This window comes from Entelurus aequoreus, linkage group LG27 (genome assembly GCF_033978785.1).
Source record: "Entelurus aequoreus isolate RoL-2023_Sb linkage group LG27, RoL_Eaeq_v1.1, whole genome shotgun sequence".
NCBI classification, from domain to species: Eukaryota; Metazoa; Chordata; class Actinopteri; order Syngnathiformes; family Syngnathidae; genus Entelurus; species Entelurus aequoreus.
The window spans coordinates 7211155-7238769 of NC_084757.1; the positions used below are offsets into that span (position 1 = coordinate 7211155).

At 43.2% G+C, this 27615-nt stretch overlaps 1 protein-coding gene across 2 annotated transcripts in view; it reads right to left on the reverse strand.

Annotated features, from left to right (window-relative positions):
• Positions 1-7784: 7784 nt before the first annotated feature.
• The window catches only part of LOC133644575 (nardilysin-like), a 30331-nt gene continuing 10500 nt past the window's right edge, over positions 7785-27615 (reverse strand). For both annotated transcript variants that reach the window (XM_062039169.1, XM_062039168.1), the window contains 21 exons: positions 22533-22602; positions 22338-22415; positions 22152-22272; positions 20526-20584; positions 20397-20451; positions 20178-20282; positions 19886-20009; positions 19704-19790; positions 19500-19619; positions 19379-19430; positions 19141-19291; positions 17072-17199; positions 16768-16930; positions 16659-16690; positions 14850-14988; positions 12927-12974; positions 8918-8970; positions 8758-8841; positions 8469-8676; positions 8190-8276; positions 7785-8089 (listed from right to left, as the gene is read on the reverse strand). In XM_062039169.1, coding sequence (XP_061895153.1) covers positions 7877-8089; positions 8190-8276; positions 8469-8676; positions 8758-8841; positions 8918-8970; positions 12927-12974; positions 14850-14988; positions 16659-16690; positions 16768-16930; positions 17072-17199; positions 19141-19291; positions 19379-19430; positions 19500-19619; positions 19704-19790; positions 19886-20009; positions 20178-20282; positions 20397-20451; positions 20526-20584; positions 22152-22272; positions 22338-22415; positions 22533-22602 — 2177 coding nt within the window. In that variant the 3' untranslated portion in view covers positions 7785-7876. The remainder of the gene's footprint in view (positions 8090-8189; positions 8277-8468; positions 8677-8757; positions 8842-8917; positions 8971-12926; positions 12975-14849; positions 14989-16658; positions 16691-16767; positions 16931-17071; positions 17200-19140; positions 19292-19378; positions 19431-19499; positions 19620-19703; positions 19791-19885; positions 20010-20177; positions 20283-20396; positions 20452-20525; positions 20585-22151; positions 22273-22337; positions 22416-22532; positions 22603-27615) is intronic.

Here is a 27615-nt window from a genome sequence, read left to right on the forward strand (position 1 = left end):
CCATGCCGCAGTATTTGCCCGCGTCCACCTCATGTTTGATGTGGTCGCTCACATAGAGAAGGCATGTGTCAGTGGAGTGGTTAGTTCTGAAGTCACATAGAGAAGGCATGTGTCAGTGGAGTGGTTAGTTCTGAAGCCGGATTGGAATTTGTACATGAGTTTATTAGTGGCAAGGTAACTATCGACCTGTTCATAAACTATTTTCTCCATTACTTTCGAAATGGAGCTGAGAATAGAAACAGGTCGGTAGTTGCCAGGTTCCAATTTGCTTCCTTTTTTTAAAGAGGGGAGTTACTCTTGCTATCTTAAAATCTTTTGGTACTTGGCCTTGTGTAATTGATAGGTTTATTATGTGCGTGATGATCGGGGCAATGATGGAGGCAGAGTCCCTGAGGAATCTGGAGGGAATATTATCAAGGCCGGTGGTCTTGTTAGGGTGGAGCGCGCTCAATTTTTTAAACACCTCATCAGCTGTGACCATTTCTAATTTGAAATCATCGTTGGATACTCCTAGCTTTCTGTAGAAGGCTTTAATGTGTTCTACACCAAAGCGACCAGAGTGGTGGGACAGCTTGTTGACAAGAGTTGCGGCTATGCTGGTGAAAAAGATGTTAAGTCTGCTAGCTACCTCCATTTTGTCTGTAATGAGGGAGTCACCCTCCTTGATGCTGATGTTGGTGAGTCTTGTTTTAAGTTTCTGGCTACAACCAGGAAGCTGGTTGTTGAGAATTTTCCAGAGCTCACGTGGCTTATTTGTGTTTTCCTCTATTTTGTCGTTAATGTAATTTTTTTTAAGGATTTAGTCAGGTTGGTTGACTTATTTCTTAATTTATTGCATTGCTTTTTGAGAGTTGAAAGGAGTAATTTGAGGTTGATATTATTGGGTTGTTTATCTACTTCTGTTTTACATTTTTGGTATTCAGAGTATTTCCTGTCTCTGTCTTTTATGGCAGCTAATAGGTCCGGATTCATCCATGGTTCCGAGCGGGCTTTGATCCTGACTGCTTTCACGGGAGCCATGTCATTTAGTATCTTTAGGAACGCCGTTTTGAAGCGATCCCAAGCGACATCGACCAGGTTGCTCACGAGCACAGGGGACCAGTCCCACTCATCTAATTTTAAATTTAAATTGTCATTGGAGTATTTTTTGAGGGATCTGGATTGGGCTGTTCTGTGGCCATTGGCTTTAGGTTTAGCTATTTTACGGGTGCAGAAGGTTAGATAGTGGTCGCTAAGACCACAGATCATGACCCCACTATTTTTTATTTTGGGCCGGTCTGAAGTGAGAATGAGATCTATGGTTGATTGGGTGGAATCACACACCCTTGTGGGTAGCGCTATTAGCTGGGAAAGACCGTGCAGATTACAAAACTTGCTGAAGGATCTGAAGGCAGGCGCATCTTTGCGTTGAATATCTGTGTTCAGATCCCCAGTTATAATTTTCTCCACGTTGTCTGTCCCTGCCAAGCATTCTTCCAAAGCCCCATAGAAATCACTCTGATTAGGGGGTCTATAAACAGTCCCTATTAGTACCGGCTTAGCGTTTTTAAATGTGATTTCCGCCCACACAGATTCCAGGTCATTGTGATTAAGATCAGTGCGAGTTATGTATTTAATATCCTGGTGAATATACATACAAACGCCCCCACCGTGTTTATTCCTATCCTTTCTGATAACCGAAAAGTTTTGTATTTCTATCTCTGAGTCAGAAATACTTTGATCAAATTTGGTTTCAGAGAAACACAAGATTTTTACCTTCGTGTTGAGGAACATTTCTCTGATTTGGTCGAGTTTGGCTCCAGAGAGGCTGTTCACATTAAGGTGGATGATGTGTAGTCCACTGGAACCAAAAAGAGCATCAGAGTCCGCTGTGTTGTGGTACTGACCAGAAAAATTGTTGGTTATTATTGCTGTTGCAGTTGAAGAGCAAGGAGAGAGAGGAGAGAGAGAGAGAGGCATATTGATCGTCCTCCAGGTGAAGGGGGAGGGACAGGGAGGGGGAGTGAGAGGGAGGCCAGGTAGGGTTGCTGGGGGTGGGGTTGGGTTTCCTTTTGGCGGGCTTTTTTGAAGACAAAGAGAAAGAGAAAGAGAATAACGAAAATGTTTGTGTAAAGGCGCCTCTAAATCCTGTGTATGCCGCGTCCTCGACCGTCTGGGACCGGGGAGAGGCCGCGTGGACCCCCGCCATCTCGTGCAGTTCCCCGCAATCACCGATGTCTGGGTCGCCGTCCACCGCAGCCGCCGCGTCGTTCACCGCCGCTGAGTCGCTGCCTTCTCTGATGACCGGGTCGTCCTCCACCGCCGCCGCCGAGCCTCCGACCGTGTCGATGAACGGGGCGAAGTCCTCCGCCGAGCCGCCGACCGCTGGAGCACAGGTGAGCTTGAGCTGAGATGAGCCGGTAGCCGAGTTAGCTTCGATGGCGACGCTAGCAGTAGCATTGCTAGTCTTCGCCAGTCAGGACAACATTAACCGTGTTGTTGCAGGTCCAGGGTTGAGTTCAGTGTCTCCTGATAGTAGAAGTAATAGTAGTATTATTGACTTTCTGTCTATCCTTCCAGTCAGGGGCATGTTTCTTCTGCCTCGATGTGCAGACAAGCACGATGCTAACACGTTAGCTCCAAAGCCAAGGTGCTTCGCCGATGTATTGTCGTGGAGATAAAAGTCACTGTGTATGTCCATTTCGCGTTCTTGACTCTCATTTTCAAGAGGGTAGAGTATCCGAGGAGGTTTAAAATATAAATCCGTGACCCACAGTAGAAAAAGGAGGAAGTGTGGGATAATCCGAGCAGTTGTTTGGATTCCCAATCGGGAGCGAAAGAGGGTGCGACCGCTCATCTCGGCGTTCCTCCTGATGAACGCTATTGAGGCTAGCGTACTGTATGGCTGCACAAAAAAACAAATTTGAGACTTTTCTCTCTCCAAAATAGCGATTTGATTTTCAATTTTTATATTTTCTACCAAAATGCATTAAAATGCGAAAATAATGAGTGAGGGAAGACATCTTACCTTTGTAGAGCATCATTAATGTCTGTAAATACCACATCTTTATCATCTTCAGAATCACTTTCCTCAACTGGCTGGTACCTCTTGAATGCTTGAACAAAATTAGAGGTGTTGCTCGTCACTGTTGTGCGTTACTCCATTGTGTTGAGTGTATATTGTCAAGCTCAACTGCAATGGCGTCATGAGAATGATGCTCCTTGAACCGTCTGCAGGCATGAGCAGCTTTCTCTCTTCCCATGTTATATGGACTGATCCAATGTGGTGTCACACCCATGAAACCTGCTATTGTTGGCAGTCCAGATGTCTGCTGTGATTGAACTTCCTCAAATGACTTTTTAGGCTCAATAGTCATTTTTTCATATTCACTGTCCACTTTTCGCAAAAGTGTTTCCGCATGGGGCAACCCCCCTTCCTCCTCATATTGGTATTTTATCAATGATGAATGAATCAAACTCCACAGTGGGCAAGGGTAGCATGTTTTCAACAACATACCTGGCAATAAATGTGGTGACAAAGGTCGGCCTCGGTCACCTGTTGCTGACTCAAAAAAACGAGTGTTGCTTGTTTTAACAGAGTGTGTGTGTCATGTGTCATGTCAGCATGTGTAGATGTGAGGTGCTTCAAAAGATTTGACTTGGTCGAGGCCAACATGGATAAACACTTCTTTCCTGGACATAGCGTGCATGTAACATGAACATTGCCTTTCATTTCAATGAGCAAAAAGTAGTGCCGGTTCTTCCAGTTTTAGAACGCTATCTTTACATTTTCCTGGCTACAGCCTGTCTATTATCGCCGCCTTGTTGTGTGTCAGTCAGAGTGTGCAGTGAAACAGCGTGAGCAGGGCATGATCCGCCCACCCAGCCTTAGCATTAGCGCATTTACAACGGCGTCATCATCCCCATCCCTTCTCTCTCTTTCTGTGTGGCCGAAACCTGACACTTTGCACTTCATTCAACCAAACTGGAGTAACGAGCCACTTCACATTCTCAGTAACGGCAACAGAGTTCCAAAGTAATTAGATTACTCGTTACTGAAAAAAATAACCAACACTGAGGACAACATAAAGAGTGTGCACCTCCTATCTGAGGTCTTTGTGGTATGGGTGCAGGCAGAGGGATGAGGTAAAGGCCCGGATGTGACCAATCAGCGTGGTGCCCTGGACTATGGGACGAAGAAGGTGTTCTGCTTTGGTGGATCACTCTCCTCCACACCAAAACCCACCGCCTGACCAAGACAGAAAATGAACAACTGACAGTGTAAATGTTAAATGTAACTACTTCCTGCTGGCATCATGTCAGACAGAACGTGAGCAGCAGCAGCAGCACCGGAAGAAGAGATTAGGTGTTGTTTTATACGTGCTGCTGCTGCGATGCTCCAGGAACCAGGAGACCAGCTCCTCTTGTGTGAAGCTTTTTAGCACTTTGATCTGCTGCACACGCAACAAGAACCATACAACTATGAGGTGGGACCTCATTGGTTCCATGTAGGATTAGTTTCAGGAATGCAACGGAGTCAAAACTGCTGGTCAGCAAATTCAGTTAAGAAAAAGTGTGACAATCCTTAGTAAAAATAAATGTCACCTTTATTTGTTAACAGTAAAATGATGCCCAAAGAAGACATCAGACAGGAAGTGAATATTTACATACAGACCATCTGACCTAGTTTTCATACTGAATATCATACGCCAGCGGCCTATCGATAGCAAATCCCAGATAAAAAGATATCTTCTCTGTGCTGCAACCGCTTCTAATTGCACTCCGGCGAGCAGGGTGCACAGGAATCTTCAGTCTACCGTAGGTGGCGAAGACTTCTCCCTGCTCAATAGTACCGCCAACTCAGACCAGGCAGCTGCAAATGTATTTCTCCTTAAAGATGTCTCCGTTCCACCAGAGTTGTGCCAGAAAGTCACGTTTCATCTTGGTAAGGAAATTCTTATCCAGACTGGGTTTTGACACGAGTCTCTTTAGTCCATTCTCTCTTCCCAAGTACAGGTGAGCAATAGTGCTTCTCTTGTAGAACAATTTAGACATGTGCTTGTGCTGGCAAATGGCATTGATGTACGTTTGGATTTCTGAGTTTTCCTCTGACCACATGGGTCAGAACATGAGGGCCAGGTAGTACGGGTCTGGACAGGTGTGATGGTGTCCAACAGCCTGCAGAGCTTCCATAAGCAGCTCACGCAGCTTCTGGTAGCTTTTCACAAGTTTGGACTTTGGATTGAGAAGGTATAGAACCACATTTGCCAAAATGTAATTCCTTTTCTTTGGATGTTTCATTTTTGTTTGAATGTGTGTTGCAAAAAAGCATAACATTCCACAATGTTCTCCATTTCTTCGGCGGACTTGTCCAAGTGTTGTAGAATTCCAGAGAAGGTGTCCGCTTGGGTCTTTTCCAGATAAATTCTATGTTCTTCAATGGTCAAGTTAGTTGTCAGTTTGGGATTATCCTCCTTCACTGTTTTCAGCTCCTCTGGCTCCGTGCAGAAAAGATTCACATACTTTTTAAAGTGGTCACACACTGTCTTGTGGTTGACTTTGTCAAACTCAGAATATCCTTTGGTGTATGTGAAGTAACAGTTGAGGTAATAGAACTTTTTTTTTACTTCAGGTTTCAGTCGGACCAGCAAGAGCTTGTGATCCTTGATGATCTCTGCATATCTGTTATTGACCAGGTTTAGTCTTTGTGAACGCTACTTATCGGAATGGAGCCGTTCAGGAAACTCTGCAAGTACTTCTTCTTCATTGGCTGATGTTTTTCGAAAAAAAGGAAGCTTAGCCAATATATCAAAGACATAAAAAGACATTTCAAGTACTCCTACATGGCCATTAATGTCGTATGATTTTCGGGGAAATCACCTGACTCGTCATCGGGCTTCTCCACTTGACAATGATCCTCTGTGTCTGTAGCTCTTGGGCGCGTTGAAAAGCTCTAATTCCATTGATGGCTAAGCAAATTTTGGTGTGCAAGTCCGCTGGATTGTGAGATACATTTCGGTTTTTCTTTGTCCATATTTGATCTCAGGTTACTTTTGTACACTTGTCCAATCGTGTCTACTGTGTACAAGTTTTCCGCAATGTTCTTGGCTTTCTCGGCCCACTTTAGTGCCTCAGGGAAGTCTCGCTCGTTGATGTACAGATACCGTGCCAGGGCCTGTGGAATAGACGCCCTTTGACTATACCTGGAGGACGCTTTTACAAATATCTCCTGCACAGTTTGCCCGCCCTGCTGCTGGTGGATTTTGTTTATGAGGGGAGAAAATGGCTGACTCTCATCACTGTCCTTTTTGCGTTGTCTTCTAATCAACATTCTTTCAATGGACGCCATTAGTCTGTCCTTGACCACGCCTTTGCTGAAAAACAGATCATAATGAAGCATCTGCAAGGTGATATCACTGGCCATCAAGGAGTAGCCCCCCTCCAACTCTTCCAAGCAGGCGTCTGCTATGGTATGATGGAGGATCCGAAGCATTTTGTAGCCTCCGCACTCTTCCACTCTGTCAACAATGAGGACGTCCGGTAAACGCCCGGAAGGAGTTTGAGAGGTGATGCAAAGAGGAATGGACAAAAACGCCCAAAGATAGGTGTGCCAAGCTTGTGGCATTGTATTATAAAATACCTGAGGCTGTAATTGCTGCCAAAGTTGCGTCCAAAAATTATTGAGGGTGTGAATAGTTTTGTACGTGTGATTACAATGTGAAAAAACGTTTCACATTGTAATTATGGGGTATTGTGTGTAGAACTTTGAGGACAAACATGTATTAATTCCATTTTGGAATAAGGCTGTAACATAACAAATGTGGACACAGTGAAGAAGTGTGAATACTTTCTGGATGCAGTGTAGTTAAAGTGACATCAATGGGATTTTGGATTTTAGGTTTTATGATGGGCACAACTGGACCCTGGAACAGATCATTTCCACTTCCTTTTCTTCAAAGAGAAGATTACCTCGAATTGTCTAATTTGTAGGCAGCACGGTGGCAGAGGGGTTAAAGTTAAAGATAAAGTACCAATGATTGTCACACCCACACACACTAGGTGTGGTGAAATTATTCTCTGCTTTCTGCCTCACAATACAAAGGTCTTGGGTTCCATCCTGCGCTTGGGATCTTTCTGTGTGGATTGTGTGTTTGCATGTTCTCCCCGTGACTGTGTGTACTCCGGCTTCCTCCCACCTCCAAAGACATGCACCTGGGGATAGGCTCCTCCCACCTCCAAAGACATGCACCTGGGGATAGGTTGATTAACAACACTAAATGGTCCCTAGTGTGTGAATGTGAGTGTGAATGTTGTCTGTCTATCTGTGTTGGCCCTGTGATGAGGTGGCGATTTTTCTAGGGTGTAGCCCGCCTCCCGCCCGATTGTAGCTGAGATAGGCTCCTGTACCCCCCGCAACCCCGAAAGGGATAAGCGGTAGAAAATGAAATGAAAAAAATCATTTACTTTACCTGAATGGAGTTTGGGGAGACACACCCAGTAATCATAAACAATCCAAGTTAATTATAAAGTAAATAGAGCGAGCTGGACCATGGATGCCATCTTCATTAGCCTGCTCACAGCCTACTTTTCCTCTATAAATGTGCTCACTGTTAAACTGTATGATGTAAGGAAAGATCATCTCCTCACAGTGAGAAACCTTAATAAAACAGCAACATTAATCAAAACTACAGTTTGTTCAACGTATGCTAGCTGTAACTAATGATTGTAGCGTTAGAAAACTAGTATGTATACATCATACAACATTTAAGGTGTTTTTTTGCATCAATGAAAGAAAGAGTTGTGTGTATTTTGAAAAGACTTTAATGAGGCGAGCTAAATACCTGTTTCCATGGTTACTGTATGTGTGTCGACAGGCAACATAAAGAGTGTGCACCACCTAGCTGAGGACTTTGTGGTACGGGTGGAGGGGGAGGGAAGAGGTAAACGCCCGGATGTCACCGATCAGCGTGGCGTCCTGCAGCGATGGCGAGGAGGCGGCCAGAAAGCTCAGCTCGCTGACCTCTCCGTAGGACGAGGAAGGGGGGTTGTCCGGGGTACAGCTGGGGGTCTGCTCTGGTGGATCACTCTCCTCCACACCAAAACCCACCACCTGACCAAGACAGTAAATGAACACGTGACAGTGTAGATGTTGAATGTAACTACTTCCTGCTGGCATCATGTCAAACAGGAAGTAAGCAGCGTTGTCTTACGTGCACACTGAGCTTCCTGCTGCTGCTGCGATGCTCCAGGAACCAGGAGACCAGCTCCTCTTGGGTGAAGCTTTTCAGGGCTTCAATCTGCAGCACACACAACAAGAACCATAGCACCTTTATTTTCATTGAAGATGGCGCTCTTTTACACAGTTTATAGCTTTTCATCCTTTTGAGAGGGCCTAGCAAAGTACTAGTTCTGGCCAATGCAATGACAACAACATGTTTGAAGTCTTATGCTGACAGTAAAAATGAGTGTTTTAAATGTTTGTGTCCCACCTCCTTGTTGAGCCGTGAGAAGACGTACTGCTGCGTGACCACCTCAAACCAGTTGCGCTCCACTTCCTCTCCAAGATGGGCGTCCTCGCACTCCTTCAGCTTGATGAGCGCTGTGACCTGGGTCCTGAAGACCTCCTCGCTCAGGGCCGACAGACGCTCGCCGAAGCCCACAAAGAACTCCGCCATCTTCGACTCAACAAACTCGGTGCTGCCCGGATAGAAACGGTAGCCCTTTAACTTTTCCTGTGTGTCCGTCAGCCTGCCAGCGACATGCTCTGAGTGCCCTTACCTGAACTTGGTGGCCTGTGTTGCCACGGTGACAGAGAAGCCCAGCACTCCCGAGGTGTTCCTGCAGGTGGGGTACACCTGGTACCTGGAGGTCAAAGCACATTGTAAAAATAGAAGACATTTGCCTAAAAGCGAGACGAGAACTTGAAGATGTTTCTGACCCGAGCGTCTCTTTGGTTCTGAGGAAGTCGAAGCACGGCTCCTCCATGTGCATCTGCAGAAAACACATCAGTCACATGACACAAACACACATGCCGATGCAACATGGTGGGCTAGTGTTTTCTTATTTGGAACGTCACTATGCCATTCCATTCTAATTCAGTGTTTTTCAAACACTTAATTGGTCTAAAAAAATATTTTTTTCAGTAATTATATTTCGTAAATAATGTGCCATTGTTGAGTGTCTGTGCAGGCTCAAAAATGGCAGAATAACTCTTCCATAACAGTAGGGGGCAGAACTGCTTTTTAAGCCTACTTTGGGACAAGATAATTAGTGATGCAGGGCAGCACGGTGGCACAGGGGTTAGTGCATGTGCCTCACAATACGAACGTCCTAAACTCAATCCCAGGCTCGGGGTCTTTCTGTGTGGAGTTTGCATGTTCTCCCCGTGACTGCGTGGGTTCTACTCCGGCTGCCTCCCACCTCCAAAGACATGCACCTGGGGATAGGCCCCTCCCACCTCCAAAGACATGCACCTGGGGATAGGCCCCTCCCACCTCCAAAGACATGCACCTGGGGATAAGCCCCTCCCACCTCCAAAGACATGCACCTGGGGATAAGCCCCTCCCACCTCCAAAGACATGCACCTGGGGATAGGCCCCTCCCACCTCCAAAGACATGCACCTGGGGATAGGCCCCTCCCACCTCCAAAGACATGCACCTGGGGATAGGCCCCTCCCACCTCCAAAGACATGCACCTGGGGATAGGTTGATTGGCAACACTAAATGGTCCCTAGTGTGTGAATGTTGTCTGTCTGTGTTAGCCCTGCGATGAGGTGGCGACTTGTCCAGGGTGTACACCGCCTTCCACCCGAATGCAGCTAAGATAGGCTCCAGCACTCCCTGCGACCCGAAAGGGACAAGCGGTAGAAAATGGATGGATGGATGGAACTCGTGATGCATGGATGCAATAAGGATTTGACAAATAAGGGTGGTCCAAGACCAGCTTTGAAAGTCTGAAATCCTGAGTTTTACCATCCATCCATCCATTTTCTACCACTTGTCCCTTTTGGGGTCGCAGGGAGTGCTGGAGCCTATCTTAGCTGCATTCGGGCGGAAGGCGGGGTACACCCTGGACAAGTCACCACCTCATCACAGGGCCAACACAGATAGACAACAATCACACACTAGGGACCATTTAGTGTTGCCAATCAACCTATCCCCAGGTGCATGTCTTTGGAGGTGGGAGGGGCCTATCCCCAGGTGCATGTCTTTGGAGGTGGGAGGGGCCTATCCCCAGGTGCATGTCTTTGGAGGTGGGAGGGGCCTATCCCCAGGTGCATGTCTTTGGAGGTGGGAGGGGCCTATCCCCAGGTGCATGTCTTTGGAGGTGGGAGGGGCCTATCCCCAGGTGTATGTCTTTGGAGGTGGGAGGAAGCCGGAGTAGAACCCACGCAGTCACGGGGAGAACATGCAAACTCCACACAGAAAGATCCCGAGCCCGGGATTGAACTCAGGACTACTCAGGACCTTCGTATTGTGAGACACATGCACTAACCCCTGTTCCACCGTGCTGCCCCCTGTGTTTTACCAGCACCATATAAATAATATTACCCTGAGCAACACAATGAACAATCCACTTTTTAAAATTACTATGCTTAAGTTAAGTGTTTTAAACAATTTTAACATCATTAAAACATAAGTTTGAAAACATTACTTCTACTCCAACATGGATTTGAACTTGCAACCTTCTGCTTTGAAGTTCATGTACTAGTCACGCACCATGCACTAGTGAAGGTGGTTTGTGTTGTGTCATATAAGTAAATGCCGTGCTATTAATTTGAAGTGCTTTCAAAGGTCATTGATGTGATTTACTCACATTAGCCTAAGTTTTGCCACCCCTGCTCTAAACAATCAGCAACGTTTAAGAAATCTATTTAAAATGACAGTGGTACCTCAACTTCAGAGTAAGGCTGCAGCTAACGATTATTTTTCTATCGATTAATCTATAGATTATTTTTTCCATTAATCGGTTAATCTATAGATTTTTTTTTCGATTAATCTATAGATTATTTTTCCTTTTACCGATTATTTTTTTATTCAAAATGAAGATGAAAAAATAAATGTAGGCCCGTTTTTTCAAAAGGCATGGCTTTTATTTACAAAAAAAAAGAAGTATGGCCACCCAGTCAACATTGACAACAACATGACTAAATATTCTGTAACAATGTAAACATTTAAAACTTTTAACATTTAACAAAATTAAAAGTAGCTTATCAAGTAGCAAATCTTAATATTCTGCAATAGTATAAGCATTTCAAAAGTAAAAGTATTGCTTATTTTGCTTTAAAATGTGCAAAAATAAAGATAAACATCCAATACAAAAAAGTGCAAAACGAAATATTCTGTAACAACAGTGTAAACATTTCAACAAAAGTGAAAGTATTGCTTATTTGCTAAAATGTGCAAAAATAAAGATAAACATCCAATACAAAAAAGTGCCAATCTAAATATTCTGGAGCACTGTAAACATTAAGTATTGCTTTTAAAATGTGCAAAATAAACATCCAGTCCAACACAGTACACAATAACCAATTCTACTCATTCCAGTGAGTGTCTAACAGTTGTAATGAAGAAAGGTTAGCATGTCTACATGCTTTGGTTCTTTTCTTATTTACAATATTCCCAGCAGCTGAAAATAGGCGCTCAGAAGGGGTCGATGTGGCTGGAACTGAGAGCTAATTAGCCTTCACCTCAAGCCAGGACTGCGAGTGAGCTGAGCTGCAGTTTAAGTTTCTAGAAGGTCAACGGGCTCATAGTGATGTTACTAGTAGTTGACTGGGAGGTGTTTATTATCATTTGGGGAGAGTCCGCTGCCTGATGCTCACCTGCTAAACACCTATCTGCTCCACGCTGAAGCGCTGACTACATGCGCTCTGAATACGCACTGCTGATTGGCTGATAATGCTTCGTGTGTACCAATCAGATGGTTGTGTGGGTGGGACAATGCTGCGTGCTGAGACAGAGGCAGACGGAGCAAAGCAGCTTGCTAAGACTTTAGCTTAGAAACTCGTTCGGTACACCCCCGTACCGAACCGAAAGCCCCGTACCGAAACGGTTCAATACAAAACACGTACCGTTACACCCCTAGCAGATACAAATGACACATTCATGTTTTTGTGTAATGATGACAACGTATGCTCGCGCGGACGATTGACTAGTTGATGGTTTTCTTTCAAATGTTCGTTCATAGCCGTTGTGCTGCTATGATAGGCCATTTCCGCTCGACACAGTGTGCATACAACAACATTATTAGGCCGTTTATTGAAATACTCCCACACTTTTGACCACTTTTGGCATGCTTTTCCCCCCTCGCTCGCACCGCTCGCATCGTCTTCTTTGATCGTCTGCTTTGCGCTTCGCCATGACGGTAGTGTGACGTCATTATGCGACGCGTCGACGCACAAAAACGGCGTCGACGTATTTACGTAACCGATGACGTCGACTACGTCGACGCGTCGTTTCAGCCTTACTTCAGAGTACCTTAATACGAGCTCTCTTTTAGTTATGCTTTAAGTTGTGAGCATACCTTGCGTTACAAACAATTTAATCGTCGGTTGAAGTAGTATTAGCCACAGGTTTGTGCCGTTTCAGCACGTTGTTCCTGCTTTGTTTACAAAAGAAACAAACATTAGATTAGACAATTGACGTTTGCATTTGAATACGGCTCAGCTATTGACACAACTCTGCCCTCCAGCCATCGGTGAGTGCAAACGAGAGGATCAGAAGACCAAATTAGAAAAACAAAGTATTAAAAATATGTCCTATGTCTTTGGAGATGGTGGCTGCTTTATGGTTTTAGTGCTACACTCGTCTTGTGGCATATATATATTTTAATTTTCCTGAGGGAACTCTCCTGAAGGAATCAATAAAGTACTATCTATCTATCTATATTTGATGTCTGTGAAGGCTCATAAAGTGTGCTGTGCATTTGAATGATTGAAACTCACCACAAGCAGCTCCATCAGGGCGTGTTCACGCAGCTTCTTCAGTCCTGACTGAAACACAGATGCCACATTAGTTTGTCTTATGGCAGGAGAAAAGGTTTATTTTTAGCTTGTGCAATTGTACAAGCAAAAGTGCAAAAATATATAAACACATTCGGACCATTTTGTGATGTATAAAAAGCAAAATAGTGCCCGTGATTTTGTTATTTCATATTAAAGGAAGCACGGTGGAACCTCCATTCACGAGCGCCTCTATTTGCAAACTTTTAAATCCAGCCAAATATGCCTCCATGTGCGATTCATGTCTCTCTGGGTACAAACGCTTCATTCATTTTGTGTCCCGCCTGTAAGCAGCATTTTTGGGGAGGCTTGCTGCACAAGTACAGTCACATCTCAGCGTGTTGGCCTTTCCTGTGTTTTTTCCACTTTTGACAAGTGAAGTCCATTTTGCCAGCTCAAAATGAGTCTCAAAAACACAACAGAACAGCGTGGAAAGAAGGAGGGAGTTGCAAATAAGACTATTTGTGTGGAGTATAATAATGGCGCTCACAAGTATGGAAGAATCGACAAAGCAGGCTTTGTACCACAGCAAGTTTTGAATGTGATGAGACCAGACTTTTATGGAAAAATATGCCAAAGCAAACTTTTTTCACAGCGGAGGAGAGCTACAGTATCTCTTTCTCTGGTGCCTTTTCCAAAGCACACACACACACACACGGCCCCTTCCTTTCTCTGGTGCCTTTTCCAAAGCACACACACACACGGCCCCTTCCTTTCTCTGGTGCCTTTTCCAAAGCACACACACACACGGCCCCTTCCTTTCTCTGGTGCCTTTTCCAAAGCACACACACACACACACGGCCCCTTCCTTTCCCTGGTGCCTTTTCCAAAGCACTCACACACACACACGGCCCCTTCCTTTCTCTGGTGCCTTTTCCAAAGCACTCACACACACGGCCCCTTCCTTTCCCTGGTGCCTTTTCCAAAGCACTCACACACACGGCCCCTTCCTTTCCCTGGTGCCTTTTCCAAAGCACACACACACACACACGGCCCCTTCCTTTCCCTGGTGCCTTTTCCAAAGCACACACACACACGGCCCCTTCCTTTCTCTGGTGCCTTTTCCAAAGCACACACACACACACACACGGCCCCTTCCTTTCCCTGGTGCCTTTTCCAAAGCACACACACACACACACGGCCCCTTCCTTTCTCTGGTGCCTTTTCCAAAGCACACACACACACGGCCCCTTCCTTTCTCTGGTGCCTTTTCCAAAGCACACACACACACGGCCCCTTCCTTTCCCTGGTGCCTTTTCCAAAGCACACACACACACGGCCCCTTCCTTTCTCTGGTGCCTTTTCCAAAGCACACACACACACACACACGGCCCCTTCCTTTCTCTGGTGCCTTTTCCAAAGCACACACACACACACACACGGCCCCTTCCTTTCTCTGGTGCCTTTTCCAAAGCACACACACACACGGCCCCTTCCTTCTCGCCCTGTCTGTCCGCTCCTTTGCGATGTTATTGTTAGTGGATTTAACTTTTTAAAATGTTTACAGTTGAAGAAATATGGTTGTTAAAGTTTGTGGGAGCACTGAATTGACTTGTGCGTGCACCTGGTAAGCAGCGCAGAGAGGACAGTAGCTTGTAAATGAAGGGAAAATTGATCCATCACCCCCTTGTTATGTTTGTTTGATATACAGTATTGTACAGCACTTTGTATTGTGCTCAAAGAGTACAAACCTTAACTAAAATATGAACTTTTGTCCAGGGTGGAACCTATTATTATTTTCCCCTTGTTTCTTATGGTGAAATTTGCTTCAGTATACAAACTTTGATTCACGGATCCTGTTCAAGTACCAATTAAGTTTGTAAATTGAAATGATAAAGTAAAAAGACACAAAGAACAGACGGTGACCTGGTAGTACACGGTGACCTCTGAGTTGGCATCCCCCTTGTTGAGAGACTTGACCTTGCAGAGGGTATGTTTCTGAGGCAGCTCCACTACTCGGAACAAGACGGGGACCTCTGCTGACAGAGGCTGGAACTGCAGCTTCCTGCAGGGACACACAATGAGGACTTAACTGTAAACGCCAGTACACTACTCACTTTTAGTCATCAAAGTGTATCCTCTCAAAAGACAATACGACAGGAATGAAGGTTAGTTATAACTTAGAGTAGTCAGTGTACAGCTTGTATAGATTTACTGTCCTGATTGTTGGTTCTTCCATGACATCACTAGTAGATGTTATACACCTTGAGCTCCTCCTCCTTTCGTCCGTGCACTTAAGGATGCCCCACAGGTGCTCAATTGGTCCGATCTGGAGGAGACATACTTGTCCACTCCATCACCTTCAGCTTGGTCAGAAAGTCACTTGTCATCCTGGAGGTAGAGGCTTTGGCTCCTTACGTTGGAAAACAGCAATGCAGCCCGGATTTTCAAAAGGAAGGGATCATGCTCTGCTTCTTTACAATGTCACTCAGAGGTTTTCCTTCAATAAACCACAGCTTTCTAGTGGCAGCAGCACTTATGCAGCACCACTACAATGATTGATGGAGGCAATCTATCTTACTACTCACTTGTTGTGTTGACTCATTTTCAGTAGACCGTAAATCTATACAGGCCGTACACTGACTCCTCTAAAGTATATCCAAGTTTATGTTGTATAGCGGGGGTGTCTAAAGAGCGGCCCATTTGCAGCCTGCAGCTAATATCTGAACATTGTGAAAATACTACAACAACACATAGGAGGACAAAAAGAGCAAATAGGTGTGAAGTAACGAGAAAAAGTTGAAATGTTGATGCTCAAAATTAGGCAAGCACAATGTGATTGAAAAAAACTAAACTTACACAGATAACTTTCTGCTTCTCCAGAAAAATGACCGATTAACTTACTTTTGTATCGATTCTTATATTATTAATATGATATCTTATTTCTTACACGATTCAAATGTAGCATGTGCACGCTTTTCTTTGCAGAAGGCTTTGAGGCAGCTTCCTTAGCAGCAGGTGTCTTTGTAGGCTTTCAAAACATGGTCGCAGTGATGTTGCCGTTTCAGGCGGCTGATAAGGTTTGATGTGTTGAAGTGAGATGGGGGTTTTTTGGTAGGTATTCAAAACAGCTTGCACAATGTCTTCCTTTAAAACTGTAAAGGAGTCCTAAACAATGAACAACATTGCTGTTTGCAATGAGCTAAGGGGACGCGTAGGACACAAATAGATGAAAAGTAGAACTTGATTTGCTTACCCTCGCCCACCTACAGCACAGTAGAAGTAATCTCGCCTCACTTTTTTTAAGTGGTTATCGGAGCTGGTTTTTTTTCCATTTATCAGTTTGAAATCATAATTCCTCATATCTTTACAATAATTATTCTTACTATTGCACCCATTCTAATAACATAAGGATGTTTTTTTTTTAGAAAAAAAAAAAAAATAAATTATATAAAATATATAATAGTATATTGTATTGGCTTTGAAAATGTAATATATCAAAATGGCCCCCACATCCGATTTTTCATTGTGCAGCCCTCAATGGAAAGTTTGGACACCTGAGTTTTATACAGTATTGTCCATTGACAAGATATACTGTCACAAAATGATGGGGATGCACTCACTTTTGTGAGATACTGTACGAGTAGCTGGGTCACACCATACTGTAGTTTAAATGTTCACAAGGTACCGATTGTCACACACTAAACCATCACTAAAGCACAAGTGAGCACTCACTCAATAAAGTAGTGCAGGAACTCCTTGGACTCCTGTTGGCGCAAAGATCAAATTAGTCACAGGACGGCAAATTCTTTGAAGGGGACTTGGAGAGAGGATGAAGTCTCACAGAGCTGGTGAAGTTCCCCTGCACGAGCCCCTCAGCGTACAACTCTGCTTTCAGACCGACAACAAAGGCCATGAGGTCATCTATGGTCAAGCCCTTCATGATAGCCTGGTACTTCTGAATAACGGACCAGCGACTGGGCTCCAGAATCAACAGGCGGACGTCCCTACAGAAAGGAAGACATGTATTTCAAGCTAAAAAAATTGTATAGAAACATTTTTTTATAAAAAATGAAAATGTAAGATTTGTAATATTTCAAAATATATAAATAACCAGCTGATCAAGCCATGTTTAAATGTGGACGTACTTGCCCAGGCGCTCTGGTTTGATGAGGATGTTGAAGTAACATTTCTTCATCTGCTCCGAAAACATGGCGAACACACCCGCCTCCGTGCTGAAGTCCGCCAGGTGGTCTATGATCAGCTTCAGCAGCAGCTGCCGGTACACAGGAAGGAAATGAGTTGGTATCACAATTTGTTGCTGGCTGACTGACAACCTCTAACACCAGTCAGGACATTTGCAAGCATTGCGTCCATTTAAAACTGGACTTACTCATAGATGCTGTATGTTACTGCCTCAAAAATTATTCATTTTTATTTTTTAAACCAAAAAACAGCCAACATACAACAATACTGGTCTATCCATCCATCTTCTTCCGCTTATACTGGTCTAGGAGACCAAAATTACAAATACATGTCTATACTGGTCTCAATTTGAGGGTTAAACTTTGTTAAAACAGTCGTTTGTGTCGAAATAGAAGACTGGCGTTCAGGCTGTCGTTTACGGATGTCTGGCGCAAATGTGCATGCTTGTCCACAGACCTTTTCAAATAAAAGAGAACCAATTAATTTAAAAAATGGATGCCTTGGTTGCTTTATTCTTGTTGAACCGGTGAGTGAACTAATACACTTTTCTTTGTGTATTGCGTATTAGTGAGGGAGGAGCTTATATGGTCAGACCAAGAAGAGGACAGGATAAAATGCTTGCAGCTAGTTCTAACTAAAATGCTCACAAGGCAAGCAACTGCAAAAAGCCCCTTTAAGAACTTACACAGCTGCATGACATTTTAAATAATTATCTAAGATGAGTTAAGTGGACCTATTATGCAAAACTACTTTTTCTTACTTATTGGTACCTGTTTGTGTGTATTTGAGATCCAATCCACTTTATTTATACAGCACATTTCAAAAAACAATAGAAGTTTGACAAAGTGCTGCACAGAAGTTGAGAAATACATACTAGAAGAGGCAGTAATATCAAACATTTCACTTTAAAAGCCAGAGAGTAAAAATATGTTTTAAGTAGTGATTGAAAAGTCATTGAAGAGGGAATAGCAAGAGGGATATTGTTCCAAAGTTTTGAAGCCATCACCTCTGGATTTTAAACTGCTTTTTGGGACGACCAGAAGAAACTGATCGGCTGACCTCAGAGACTTTGTGGGGGTGTACATATTGTGGCACTAATCCGTTAAGACATTTAAAAACAAACAAGAATATTTCAAAATGAATTGTAAAATGAAGTGGGAGCCAGTGAAGAGATGCTAAAATGTGTTCATGTTTATTAGTGCCACTTAAAAGTTGAGCAGCAGCATTTTGGACTAACTGTAATGGAGCGATTGAGGCCTGCTTCATTCCAACGTAGAGGGAGTTGCAGTAGTCCAAACCAGATGGAAGAAAGCATGGATTACCCGCTCAAAGTCGTCAAAAAATAAAACTGATTTCATTTTTGCTAAAAGTCTTAGATGATAAAAAAACTAGATCATACAACAGAGGGGGTATTATTATTATTTTTTGTCATAAAAAAATACAATCATGTGTGCTTACGGACTGTATCCCTGCAGACTGTATTGATATATATTGATATATAATGTAGGAAGCAGAAATATTATAAACAGAAAGAAACAACCCTTTTGTGCGAATGAGTGTGGGGGGGAGGGAGGTTTGGGTTGGTGCACTAATTGTAAGTGTATCTTGTGTTTTTTATGTTGATTTCATTAAAAAAAAAAAAAAAAAATTATTTCTTGTGCGGCCTGGTACCAATCGATCCATGGACCGGTACCGGGCCGCGGCCTGGTGGTTGGGGACCACTGATGTAGACCACAAGGACGTGTTTTAAATGTAGAAAAAAAAAATCATAATTTGATACCTTTAACATTTTGACTGTTTTGCTATGACACATTATGAACCACAGCTCTTTAAGGTTAGTTGATTTTCTAAGACTGTAAGAAATAACCTCATTTTGACCTCAACATTGAATGTAATTTCAAGTTTAGTTAACCTTTGAACTATCCAACCACCTCACTTTCCGAGTCGCCTTCATAAACGGGTGGCCAATTAGCATGTGAGTGTGTGTGTGTGTGAGTGTGTGTGTTCTCACAGGAAGTTTGTGGTTGAAGCCTTTCAGTCGCACTACCAGGCCGTGCTCACCGGCCACCAGCTTGTACTCCAGCTGGGCTACATCTGCCTCGTAGGCGGGCTCTGCCAGGTTATGTGCCAAGATGTTGACAAAGAGGTCAAACAGCACCAGACTAGAGAAAAAACATCACATTGGAGTGTGTTTGAGTGAAAGGCTCTGAGAGGATCATGTAGTCCTTAGGTGGGCCTTGGTTTCTTACTTCTCTGGACTCTTCTGAATCATGGGTGAGATCAAGTTGAAGCGAATGTACGCTGAAAAACAAAAGTACAGTTTGCATGTGTAAATAAAGAACAGTCTCTTTCCGTTGTGGTAGCATTCACCTTTTGGGATCTTGAACTTGTTGTCCTTCTTGTACCACAGGCATCCTCGCTCGTGGTCGACGATCTTGACTGGAAACTCAGAGTCGGGACAGTCAGACATCTGTAAAGTAAAATTGGACGCTGCAGGGAGAGAAATAATCAATATCAGTATGTGAACCACTTTAAGCTTTGGTTCACATGTTTTTAACGTGGGCTCGCCCTGACCTATGAACTTGTTCTCATCAGGCAGGTGAAGACCAGGGTTGACTTCAAAGTCTCCTGCCCAGCGCTGAGCCCACTCGGGCAGGATGTCTGAGGAGACCAAAACCAAGGCAAATACAATTAGTAGACCGCAGAAGATTCAACTCAACACGGGAGAGTGTGAAGTGACACATTGAAATACCGACCTTCTATGCTGTAAGAAGTACCAAACCAGGTCTCCCTCAAGTGGCAGCGACCTTCATTTTCTGGAGACAGCAGAAGCAGGTTGGCTCTGTCTGGGGTCAACAGAGACAAAGCAGCACCAATCACCTGCAAACAAACACACACACACACACAGTGTTCAAATCCACCCTGTTGTAAATCTGACCAACAAGGGAAGAAGCATCCAAGATACAAAGTGGATTAAAACAAGTTGTACCCTTCTTTGGGCCTTCAAAAGACAATAAATACATTAAGAAAGTTGTGGTCCTTGTTCACCTTTGAGTCAAACTCAAACATGAGCTTGTCTCCAGTGAGGAAGTCCTCTTTAGGAAATAGCTGCATGTTCTCACAGATGTTCTCAACAAACTCGATAGGGTCCGTCTGCGGGTGGAGAGACACGAGTTGTTACTGCACCGTGTCCCTTGAACCTTTTCTTGCCTTCACATGACAGTCCAAGTGTCAGCGCTGCATCAATGTGCACTGGTGCTGCACTACCTGCTCCTGATACTGGAATTCATTAGCTTCAATCTTCTGGATTTCCTCGTAAATCCTGAAAAGGAAGTTCAGAACAAGCTGCTAGTTGTCCAAAGGTGATGCACTTTGGGTGTGTGTTTGCAATCAGACCTCTGCCGGGGTCCAAGAGCCTGCAGCATCTTCAGGTACTGGAACACCAGGTGAACCACCTGTTTGGAGGGCAGAGTGGATGAGGGTGTGCACTTCCACAAGGGTCTGATTAGAAATGTTCTTTCAAGAGTAAAAATGCTATTTGACAGCTCTGGCTACAAATGTAGCTTACCAACATAACATGTGAATTTGGAGTCAATTATTGATGGGTTCTCAGTTCTCACAGAAAAGTGGAGTTAGGGCTGGACAATTAATCAAATTGTAATATCAATTCCAAATTTGCCTTCTCAAGATAATAAAAATGTTGCAATTGAAAAAAATAAGATTAATGGGCGGCGCAACGTGTGTGCAAATTCCTGAGCTTGTAAAATACAATGGATGAGTGAAGGCACAAGTGGAAAAAAGCATCTACTAGAGTTTTGGCGTGGCGAAGTTGGTAGAGTGGCTGTGTCAGCAATCGGAGGGTTGCTGGTTACTGGGGTTCAATCCCCGCCTTCTACCATCCTAGTCACGTCCGTTGTGTCCTTGGGCAAGACACTTCACCCTTGCTCCTGATGGGTGCTGGTAGCGCCTTGCATGGCAGCTCCCGCCATCAGTGTGTCAATGTGTGTGTGAATGTGGAAATAGTGTCAAAGCGCTTTGAGTACCTTGAAGGTAGAAAAGCGCTATACAAGTATAACCCATTTATCATTTATTATATATATCATCTCACCATGGTTGCTACTTTTTAATTGACACAGCGCAAGTATGCCCACTCAATAATCACTAAACTCAACAAAAAAGTCAGGGCGTATGATTTCCGCGTTGACGTAACCGCGGACAAAATCACAGAATTGCCAATAAAACAGAATCCGCTGCTAAACGTAGGATATCAGGGAAACATACCCATATAAATGTGAGGGAGAAGCTGTCATTGTGAGGAGACCAAACATTTGTTTGGGGAAATAATGTGTCTAGTACCGCTCATTCATCCCCGAAACACAACATCCTGTCTGAATGAGCTAACATAAGAAAGATTTCAAAAAAGGACCTTTCAAAAGCATAATGGGCTTAATGCATATATGACAAAATGATATAATGCTTTGACTTAAAATACTGTTCAAAATTGTCCAAGCGATTTTCTACACCAATAAACGTGAGGATTTTTGCATTCAATTGAACTACAAGACATAAAAAGCACACACGCTATGGTGGTAAAATAAGTTTAAAAGGTAAAAAAAAAGATTTAAAAAAATAAAATGGCAAAACTTATTTGTATTGTGTTTTTCTTATTGCAATAGCTATTTTAATGTATTACTGTTACTATTATTATTTTAATTGCTTTTGTTGATTTGTTATTCATTTATACACCGTTCTTTTAAATTAACTTTAAAGTTGAGCTTTGGTGGTACAAATGTTGGCATAAACACTCATGTTTTTAAATAATGAATAACCGTGTTCTTAATCGTGTTTTTAAAATAAAAAAAACAAGATTATTATTTTTTCTATAATTGTCCAGCCCTAATTTGACTGTCTACAGAAGCTGATATAAAAGTATATAGCTGATCAATTATTATTTTTATTACGCTCAGGGAAGCAGTGGTCACTGACACTTTAAGATTAGAACCAGTGTGAAAGTGTGTTGACCTGGTAGAAGTTCTGGTAGCCCTCGTCGGTGAGGGTGATGGAAACGGAGAAGATGGAGTAGGTGGTGTTCTGGTCAAAGCCAGTCTCGCTGTTCCCTCCAAAGAGAGCCAAAGCCCAGCACCTGCTTACACATTTGAATGAGTCACGCACACGGCACAAGTTACACCTGCGCACTGATGGGCTCACTTCCTGCGCAGCAGAGACAAGATGCTACCGCTGCCCTCGTGTCCGATCAGCCAGGAGATGTAGTGAAGAGGCTTCACCCTGACACAAAACACAGACTTTCTGTCAGCATGATGTCAATCTAATGGTCTCTTTATTGGGTAAGCTACACAAAGGTGAACCACAGCATCAGACCTGTTACCCAAGTAGTAAACTTACCTGTAGTGTTTCCCCTGAGGGGGGACGGCCCAACTGATGGTCAGAGCATGCACCTTCCTCACCGGAACCACTGCAACACAAGGTGCAGAAGTACAATATTTAGGAGGCACAGACTAGGAAATAGTAGAAAAACATGTCCGGTACTGGTTTTAGCATTAGCTAACTTACACTGATCCACTGATTCATACAACTACTGCACAATGCTGGTACACCACTTATTTGTTCGCATTTTGAAACAAAAACAAGTGTTCCCATACATAATAATGATAGTATAAAAAAATATCTGGTGAGCGCAGTGGCTTCCACTTTCACACTAACCTACCATCCCTGGTTTTGGCAGGCCATTAACCAAAGCAAGAGTTACAACTGTGATATTTGTATTTTTATTTTGTAGAAAGGATAGAAAAAGTGATAAATAAGATAAAGCTTTGTGGTATTTATAGTTACTGGTGTCAACATTTTGTCTTTTTCACATTGAGACCTTTACTTTGCTGATGAGCAGTCTCTAGTATTAGGATATTGCTACATCTCACCTGTGACACTAATGAGGACACATGCCACAGAGATGAATGGACCTGAGGTAATCTGCTGCTGGGTTAAAACATAGCCACCACAAAACCTTTGTTTGCCTGCACACTACACATACTGTACAGCAGTGGTCGCCAACCTTGTCAAGCCCAACATCCCTGGACTCAGCCAAAAACCAAAGCAAATATATATATATACATATGTACACACACACACACACACATATATATACAGCAATGTTAATATTTGGTTACATGTCTCTTGGAAAGTTTCAAGTCGCTTTTGGTAGCCATCCACAAGCTTCTGCTAGATTTTTTGACCACTCCTCTTGACAAAATTGGTGCAGTTCAGCTAAATTTGTTGCTTTTCTGACATGGACTTGTTTCTTCAGCATTGTCAACACGTTTAAGTCAGGACTTTGGGAAGGCCATTCTAAAACCTTCATTCTAGCCTGATTTAGCCATTCCTTTACCACTTTTGAGGTGTGTTTGGGGTCATTGTCCTGTTGGAACACCCAACAAGACCCAACCTCCGGGCTGATGATTTTAGCTTGTCCTGAACAATTTGGAGCTAATCCTCCTTTTTCATTGTCCCATTTAAAGCAGCAGTTCCATTCCTCTGACCCCAGAACTTTCCTCAGAAGGTCTTATCTTTGTCCATGTGATGTCAGATGAAACAAAAATGGAGCTGTTTGGCCACAATACCCAGCAATATGTTTGGAGGAGAAAAGGGGAGGCCTTTAATCCCAGGAACACCATGCCTACCGTCAATCATGGTGGTGGTAGTATTATGCTCTGGGCCTGTTTTGCTACCAATGGAACTGCTTTAAATGGGACAATGAAAAAGGAGGATTAGCTCCAAATTGTTCAGGACAAGCTAAAATCATCAGCCCGGAGGTTGGGTCTTGTTGGGTGTTCCAACAGGACAATGACCCCAAACACACCTCAAAAGTGGTAAAGGAATGGCTAAATCAGACTAGAATGAAGGTTTTAGAATGGCCTTCCCAAAGTTCTGACTTAAAGGTGTGGACAATGCTGAAGAAACAAGTCCATGTCAGAAACCAACACATTTAGCTGAACTGCAGCAATTTAGTGGTCAAGTGGTCAAGCAGAAGCTTGTGGATGGCTACCAAAAGTGCCTTATTGCAGGTCAACTTGCCAAGGGACATGTAAGCAAATATTAACATTGCTGTATGTATACTTTTGACCCTCACATTTTCAGTAGAGCCATAATAAATTCATAAAAGAAGCAAACTTCATGAATGTTTTTAGTGAGCAACAAGTATGTGCTCCAATCACTACATCACAAAAAATAAGAGTTGTAGAAATGATTGTAAAGTCAAGACAGCCATGACATCATGTTCTTTACAAGTGTATGTAAACTTTTGATCTTTTGATCGCAACTGTATATATATATATATATATATATATATATATATATATATATATATATATATATATATATACATACAGTTGTGTTCAAAATAATAGCAGTCCCACATCACTAGCAAGATAAATCACTGTTTTTGTTAGAATTTCTACTTTTACACCGCAAGTAAGTTTCTAGAATGTTTAGTAAAGGTATAGAAAACCAACAGACCCAACAGGCATGACGTGCATGCTGCTGATTCTGTGAAATTGAATAATTTACTGAAAGGGGCGTGTTAAAAAAATAGCAGTGCGTCGTTCAATTTTTGAGGTCATTGATTATGTGAAAAAAAGGTGTTAAACAAGTGGCCCTTATTTAAGGATCAAGGCAACTGACGCTGCATATGCTGGCTGTGCATTTGTCCTTGAAAAACAGAGTAAAATGGGTCGTTCAAGACACTGTTCAGCAGAAGAGTGTTCTTTGATTAAGAATTTAATAAAAGAGGGGAAAACATATAAAGAAGTGCAGAAAATGATAGGCTGTTCAGCTAAAATGATATCAAAAGCTTTAAAATGGCAGCCAAAACCAAAAAGGCGAAGAAGAAAAACAACTATTGGAATGGATGGGAGAATAACCAAAATGGCAACGGCTCAGCCAATGATCAGCTCCAGGAGGATCAGAGAAGATCTAAGATGGCCTGTGAGTACTGTAAGCTAGCAGCAAGAAGCCCCCGCAAAGTCCCATTGTTAAAAAAAAGACGTGTGCTGAAGCGGTTACAATTTGCTAAATAACACATTGACTGGCCTAAAAAGAAATGGCGTAATATTTGGGGACTGATGAGAGTAAGATTGTTCTTTTTGGGTGTAAGGGCCACAGACAGTTTGTCAGATGTCCTGCAAACACTGACTTCAAGCCTCAGTACACAGTGAAGACGGTGAAGCATGGTGGTGCAAGCATCATGATATGGGGATGTTTCTCGTACTATGATGTTGGTCCTATTTATCGTGTACCAGGGATCATGGATCAGTTTGAGTACATCAGAATACAGGAACAAGTCATGTTGCCATATGCTGAACAGGAAATGCCCTTGAAATGGGTGTTTCAACAAGACAATGACCCCAAACACACCAGCAAGCAAGCAAAATCATAGTTCCAGACAAACAGAATTCAAGTAATGGAGTGGCCAGCACAATCCCCGAACCTTAATCCCATTGAAAACTTGTGGGCTGACATAGAAAATTCTGTTCATGAGGCAAAACCAAAAAATGCAGAGGAATTGTGGAACGTAGTACAATTGTCCTGGGCTGCATTACCTGTTGACCGGTGCAAGAAGTTGGTGGACCCCATGTGTCACAGATGTGAAGCAGTTATCACAAAACGTGGTTATGCAACTAAATTATAGTTAATAATTCTAAGGAAAGTTGAATCTGCAAGCCTTTCTTAGTTTATACAGTACATTTGAGTTTTGTAAAGAAAGATGTCAACACTGCTATTTTTTTGTTTTATATTTCTTGACTTTCTGTAAAATATTGTCAAATAAAATTACTTTTTTCCAATTTTCTGGCTTTGAAATAGAATGTGCAGTGTCCCCAATGCATTTGTGTTCATTAAAATGCAATTTATTTGAAGAATTTTGAGGTTTACTCACCTTTTTAAACACACTGCTATTATTATGAACATAACTGTATATATATATATATATATATATATATGTAAGTGTGTGTATATATATATATATAAATAATGTGTGTGTGTACATATATACAGTACATACACACACACACACCCACACAGTGTTTCTTGCTGTTTTCCCAATTTTTGCCAGTGTTTTTTTTTTTTTACTGGCCTGCTTGGGTGGTCTTGTGCCGCACTTTGGGCAGCCCTGCCGTAGAAACTAACTGTTTATGGCTACTATAGTCTTAGTACTGTAGTACTGTATATTTGTTCATCCTTTGGTCACATATGGGGCGCAAGTCACATTTTAGTATCGGAAATAGTCAAATCAGCTGGCGGGTTTATCCTCTGTGATAAAGAGGAGATAAACAGGGCAGCCCTTCTTTAGTTGCCACCTTGTTTTATAAGATAGTACTGCCTTTGCACAAGGCAAGTGTTTAATATCAACACAAAATCCCGCCTTTGGAGCAATGTTCACGGACTGTAGTATTTTGTAGCATTACCATGAATTGATTTACGTGGACCCCGACTTAAACAAGTGGAAAAACTTATTGGGGTGTTACCATTTAGTGGTCAATTGTACGGAATATGTACTGTACTGTGCAATCTACTAATAAAAGTTTCAATATATCATTTGGCTTGTTAGCTCCCCTTCGCAGGTGAGCGATGATGGTCCTGGACTCGTAGTTGAAGAAAGAGTTGTTTGTTGCAATGCATCAAACATTTTCTAGCATCCCAAATCAATCAGTTTGAATGCATTGTTGCAGCTCAATGATCTATGAGCACGTCATGCAATGTGCGAGACTAGCGGATGTAGAGCGCGGCCCTTTGGGGGGTTGTGGCCGCTGTGTTGAGAGTCTGTTGGTCATTCTCCAGGTGGGGGTGTCACTGATGTAATATTCATTTTCTTTTATATATTTTATATATTTTCCTGATCGACCAGCCCGGTGGGAGAGGGGTTAGTGCGTCTGCCTCACAATACGAAGGTCCTGAGTAGTCGTGAGTTCAATCGCGGTTTCGGGATTGTTCTGTGTGGAGTTTGCATGTTCTCCCCGTGACTGCGTAGGTTCCCTCTGGGTACTCCGGCTTCCTCCCACCTCCAAAGACATGCATCTGGGGATAGGCCCCTCCCACCTCCAAAGACATGCACCTGGGGATAAGCTCCTTCCACCTCCAAAGACATGCATCTGGGGATAGGCCCCTCCCACCTCCAAAGACATGCACCTGGGGATAGGCCCCTCCCACCTCCAAAGACATGCACCTGGGGATAGGCCCCTCCCACCTCCAAAGACATGCACCTGGGGATAGGCCCCTCCCACCCCCAAAGACATGCACCTGGGGTTAGGTTGACTGGCAACACTAAATGGTCCCTAGTGTGTGAATGTGAGTGTGAATGTTGTCTGTCTATCTGTGTTGGCCCTGCGATGAGGTGGCGACTTGTCCAGGGTGTACCCCGCCTTCCGCCCGATTGTAGCTGAGATCGGGGTCGCAGGGGGCGCTAGAGCCTAAGGGA